Raw genomic sequence first — 5,811 nt, 5'->3', positions numbered from 1 at the left:
GTGTTTTGAATAGTGCTCCAGTTGGTGGTTGCGAATAGAGAACAAAGAATAATACAAGAGTTTGGTTACAATAATGAAATGGTAATCATTCTAATTGCCAATAATATTTAATAAAATGTATAATCAGAAACAGCCCAACACTTTTTAAATAATTCTATAGAAGGCTACATTTGTGGAGATAAATTTAATCCAGAGTAGATTTTAATGTGCCAAAGGCTAGTGTAGATTATTCCTCTTTGAATAGTTAGCTTGATTCTTCCTTTTGAGTGCAGCAAGAATTTGCTGACAAGAGAGATTTCCCCATTCCTCATTATTACTTTTCTCTGAAACTCCAAATTTCTGCAGGATCCCAAAGGACTTTTCTAGAAATATATGATGTCCTTCTGGGGAAATAATTTAACTCAATGAAAAACAACGTAGTATTTATACTATAATAATTTTCCTATAAATAGAAGATGTTTGATTCATGTGGTAATAATTTATTAATAATGATTATAAAAACAATAGTATGATTTATTAAATATCTACAGAAATGCTGTTCAAGAGAAGTATAATGTGAGTCATGAATGTCACTCACATAGATGACTAACACTTTTAACTATTATTTCAACATAAAACTAGTATAAAACGTTAACCCGAGGTTTTACAATTTTTTTCATGTTGTCTTCATAGTCTGTATATTTTTCATTTAAAGTAGATCTCAATCTGGACTAGCCAGATTTCAAATAATCAATAGCTATACGACTCTGTACTATATTGGAAAGTGCAGGTCTACAATGGGGCAAGTAGCAAATGTTTTAATACTGACAGTGAAATATATTCCATTTAAGCACCTGAGATTCAGTTTACAAGTTTTTATTTGTTTAATGCAGTTGGATGTTATCATTTTATTCAGTGGAATTCACGACTTTTAAAACACCAGGATACTACTGTCAGTGAGGCATTACATCAGTACTGAGATGTTGGGTAGGGGATGTGCATGGCCTAATACAGCTTAACTAAATGTCAGTGTAAGTTAGTGATTTCCTAAAGATGTGATTGGTGGTCTTTAACATAACCATTTTATTTTAACAGCACATGCCAAGATGCAAAGTGGTCTTGCACTGAAGCAATGTGTCCTGGAAGATGTAAGGTGGAAGGAAGTTCAATTACCACCTTTGATGGTGAAAAATATAACCATCCTGGAAACTGTCACTTTTTGGCCATCCATGTACGTAAGAATCTCAAACACTTCAGAAAACTAGTACAGGCTCCAAGCTATTTTTAAATTAATTTGAAACTCAATCTTCACCTTCAATTATTAAAAAAATAAATAAATAACAGTCTTTCAAGTACTGGTTATATATTTCAGTATGTTTGCGCTCACACTGACATTGGCAACCAGTATTACCTGTGCTCTTTAGAAATTCCTGTTTACAAACAAACAAAGCACCTTTCATCGCTAATAATTTTCTAAATGCACTGGAAAATTATTTGTGCTACTTTTCTTTGCATGTGTTCACTAGTGTCTCAAATTAAACTATCCTTTATATTCTATTAGAGGCCCAATGCATGAAATTCCTGCAAGGGTAGGCCTTCCTTCCCCCACCTGCCGGCACTGGCTTCCCTCTGGCACCCAGGACCCAGGCTTCCCTCACAGCCCTGGCTTTGTCTGGAAGGTTGTCGAGAAGGACTGCTGGTCTAATTAGCATATTATGCTTTTATTATTATAGATGAAGCATCTTTCTCTTTCATCATTATTCTTTGCATTTATTTTTAGGTTTTATGACAATATTATCAGTATGATAGAGGCTGTCCTTATATTTAAATTCTTTTCAGTATTAAAATTTTAAGTAGTTTGAATTTTAATAAAAGTGGGAATCCCATTTTATAGCTTGTATCTTTGGCTAGCATGAGGATAAGTAATATTATTTAGTCTTCCTGGTAAGAAAGAAAGATGAACAGAATTTGTGATTCCTGAAGTGAGAGATGTGGGCCAACACCCAGTACTCTGAGAAATGTACTTGCTGCTGCTAAAAGTCAGTTTTCCAAATTTTCTTTCCTTCTCTTTGTACCCCTCATGTAATCCATGAGAATGGGGGACGGGTAAAGTGAGAAGGAAATATGTCAGAATGTATGGAATATTTGCTTCTTGTTGTTTAGGGATTCCTAGATCTTAAAATGAGAACTGGAAGTCAATGTTTGACATGAATTATATTGAGGTTTTATTAATTGTCTCTCACATAGGATCTAAATAGACAATGTGGATTGTCCAGAGACTAACCAAGCTAGGTTGCCTCTAATTCACCTTAGTCTCCACATACAGCATAACTCCCTTGGAGGAGAAGACAGAAAGTAAAGATTAAGAAAAAACAATGGCTATGAAAAACCACCAATCATAGGCCACACAGATAGAGCTGATCGGTAAAGCTCTTGACCAATTTTAATCTATACCATGGATTGAAGTTGGATTCCATTTTCAGAGCAGAATGATTGTATAGAGGCATTGTGGCGACAGAAGGAGACTTGATTTTGGGTGTTGAGCACACAATGGAATCTAGAGATGCTGGATTATAAAGTTGTATGCCTGAGACGTATAAAATGTTATTAACCAATGTTACCCCAATAAATTTAATTTAAAAATGCAAACATGCATTGTGAATAAATAAAATAGTAATAACATGTCATCGATAACATTTAAATTATTATTTAAATGAAATGCATTTTTGTTAACAGGATGAAGATTGGTCTGTTAGTGTTGAGCTTCGCCCATGTCCAAGTGGTATGTCAGGAACGTGCTTAAATAGTGTTACACTCATCTTGAATTCGGTAAGTCATCAGCTTCCTAAAGTTTACTCAGAGCACAACCAAATTAATTATGTCACAAATTCAGAATTTCAGTGGTTGTAGAAAAGAGACCTTACTATGTGAATTAAGAGCACAAATAAGATTATGCAGAAAAGTGGTAGTCTCTGGAAGAGCTGGATAGTTCCAAAGATCCTTAAATAATAAAGATATACCATAGATACACAACTAACACACTCATTATACATCAACCTTACATAATTATAAAATTATTAAATACTGTGGGTCATTTAAGAAAGCATTTATATTTGCTTACAATTTCATGTATGCGAAACTAACAATTTAAGTGGAAATAGACCTAGATGAGAAGGAAGAGCAGCAAGCCTGCACTTAGAAGCTTTTTAACCTTTGGAAATCCAAGTTACCTTCAAGGGTCTTAGTTTCCTCATCTACAATTGGGGATGAAAAGTCCTTTACAAACTTCCTCAAAGAGTTGGTATGAGAAACAATGAAGCAAAGTATGAATGGAAAATGCTTTAAAAATGGTTTAGATATTTAGGAATTAATCCAATAAAATTATACCCATTTTTATTGCATCTATTATGTATTACATTGCATTCAACTGAAATAATTTTGTAAATTGATATGAACTAACAATGTATTTTCAATTTTAGTCTGGTTCAGTTGACAAATATGTATTTAATAAAGATGGAACAGTCACAAATGACAAGATTGAAAATCAACATTATTACTATTCAGGTAAGTTTAATAATACCACTTAAAATTAAATGTAGGAGGCATTCATTTATTCAAGTTTTAATGATAATAAATGTTTCTGTTTTTAATATATATTAAAGAATAAAACACTTTAATAAATTTAAAACTGTTTAACATATTAATTCCTGCTAATAATGTAAATAATTCTTTTAACAGACAAAATACAGATTTTCAAGGCATCTCTCTCATACTTTCAAGTAGAAACATACTCTCATGTAAAAATGCAAGTACAAACTGATCCCGTGATGCAATTATATGTCTCCATGCCACCTAACCAATTCACAGACACTGTCGGTAAGTCCTCTGCCTATGTTTTTATTTCCAAGGCTCTAATATGTCAATCATCTATTGTAATTTTCAACTGCCTCTTAATGATATTAAACCATAAGTCATTTTTACTTCATCTTCCTTTTTATATTTCAGTACAATTTCAATTTGCTTTTTATAGTACTGACAACCTTGTTTGTTACAAAACCCATTCCTAAATGGTTGTCAACATTTTAGGCTTTTAAATAAAGGCTTTTATTTTTCAAATATAGTGATCTTTGATAATATGTTAAATATCCTTTTGTTAATATGCATTTTTAAGGATTTTGGTCTGTAAAAGAATAAACTAAGATATTATGGATATCAATCTTTTGAAAATCATATTTCCCATACAAACTACAGTATAACATCTTTTTTCTTGTCACGTGTTCATATCTTCCACTGAGGTTTTTTCTACTATAGAAATCAGCTCTTACATACTGTCCATGGCGTCACACAAAACAAACAAGAACAATTACGGCAGATTCCATGGTCACTTACGTGTATAAAGACTAAGCAAGCCGTACTCTTAGATAGCTTCTGCAGTTTTGACTTAAAGAACTGAATATGAAGTGAGGCTATGAGTCCAAAAAGTTGAGTAGGGAGGGGATGTTCAACTTTGTCCTGTGCTGTTCCACAGGGCTCTGTGGCTCCTACAACAACAGAGCAGAAGATGATTTCATGTCAAGTCAGAATATACTGGAGAAGTCGTCTCAGGCTTTTGCTGATTCTTGGGAAATGATGTCCTGTCCTAAAGGAAACCCAACTTCGTGCATCAGCATAGACGCAGGTAATGCTAATTATGTGCCAAACTCTGTGGTTAAAGATCAGGTGCTAGGAATTATGTACTTATTCTGGTAATGATAGGAGTCTATCACATAAATCTGGTTTTAACGACTGCTGGGCGTACTGTCCCATGATTAGAGAAACTGTCTGTCTGGCTGAGGGCATTCCTAACAAACACATCTTTCACAGGGAATGGCTGGGTCATCTCAGTTGTCGTTTTCTATATCCATTTTTTCCCTTTCTTATAGAGTTTTCTCCAAGGTTATAGAATAATAGGGGTAGAAGAGACTTTATAGATTATTTGGTTTATTAAATAAGGCTCATGGAAGTGATCATTGCTTGAAATTGATAAGAGTGAGCCACTTAACAATAGAGCTGTAGCCAGATCCAGCTCTCCCAGCCATGGCTATCAAATATATTAGTTATCCCAAACCCTGCATCTTATTAATGAAATTATACTGGGCGACAGGGGTGAAATGAGTGGTGTTGTGGTGGCTTCATTTACCCAACTTGTCAGCACAGACATAAATTTATATTTTAAATGAAAAGACACCTAAATAAATAATCTGGTTCTCTTTTTACCACTTATGTGTAGGTATAAACTGCATTTCAGAATAAGGTTAGCTGATTTTAGATAAAAGTCCAAAGCTAATAAAGATTTCTGCCTCTTTGGCTTCAAGTGTCTCTGATTATATCATGTTATTGTTTTTCTATAGCGATACATTCAATTTAAAAACACTTTAAAAACATAATTATTTAAAGACAAAACTTTGTTAAACATTTGCACTTTGTCTTATAATTAAAAATTATAAAGTTATTAATATAATTTTGGGGTGCCTTAATTTCCTTCCAGAAAGGTTTGCTGAAAGTCACTGTGGAATTCTTCTTGATTCAAATGGGCCTTTTGCTTCCTGCCATCCAATTGTGAACCCCAAACCGTATCATGAGGTATGTGAGGGTCTAACTTTAACAACTTTTTTTTAGGAAATACTTTGACAATATCAAAAGAACCATGCAGATATTAAAAATAATTTAAAAGCAACCATTGACAGTAGGTGATGATATATGTTTAAATTGAGCATGGGATTCCACTAATTTATTCAATTGTTAGATATACCAATTTTAATTTAAAATGTGGTACAAAAAATGAGAAAAATC

General features: G+C 33.2%; 1 protein-coding gene across 1 annotated transcript in view; it reads left to right on the top strand.

The window, feature by feature from the left end:
* MUC19 (mucin 19, oligomeric) overlaps nucleotides 1–5,811 on the top strand; it is a 67,621-nt gene that overhangs the window by 11,120 nt on the left and 50,690 nt on the right. Inside the window, exons 11-16 of the mRNA XM_006767834.2 lie at nucleotides 1,075–1,210; nucleotides 2,716–2,808; nucleotides 3,459–3,543; nucleotides 3,718–3,855; nucleotides 4,508–4,657; nucleotides 5,507–5,601. Of these exons, the coding sequence (XP_006767897.2) occupies nucleotides 1,075–1,210; nucleotides 2,716–2,808; nucleotides 3,459–3,543; nucleotides 3,718–3,855; nucleotides 4,508–4,657; nucleotides 5,507–5,601 (697 nt within the window). The remainder of the gene's footprint in view (nucleotides 1–1,074; nucleotides 1,211–2,715; nucleotides 2,809–3,458; nucleotides 3,544–3,717; nucleotides 3,856–4,507; nucleotides 4,658–5,506; nucleotides 5,602–5,811) is intronic.

Source organism: Myotis davidii, unplaced genomic scaffold, assembly GCF_000327345.1.
Source record: "Myotis davidii unplaced genomic scaffold, ASM32734v1 scaffold902, whole genome shotgun sequence".
Taxonomy (NCBI): Eukaryota; Metazoa; Chordata; class Mammalia; order Chiroptera; family Vespertilionidae; genus Myotis; species Myotis davidii.
The sequence above is the reverse complement of the archived record's forward strand: the minus strand, read 5'-3'. Positions and strand labels throughout refer to the sequence as shown.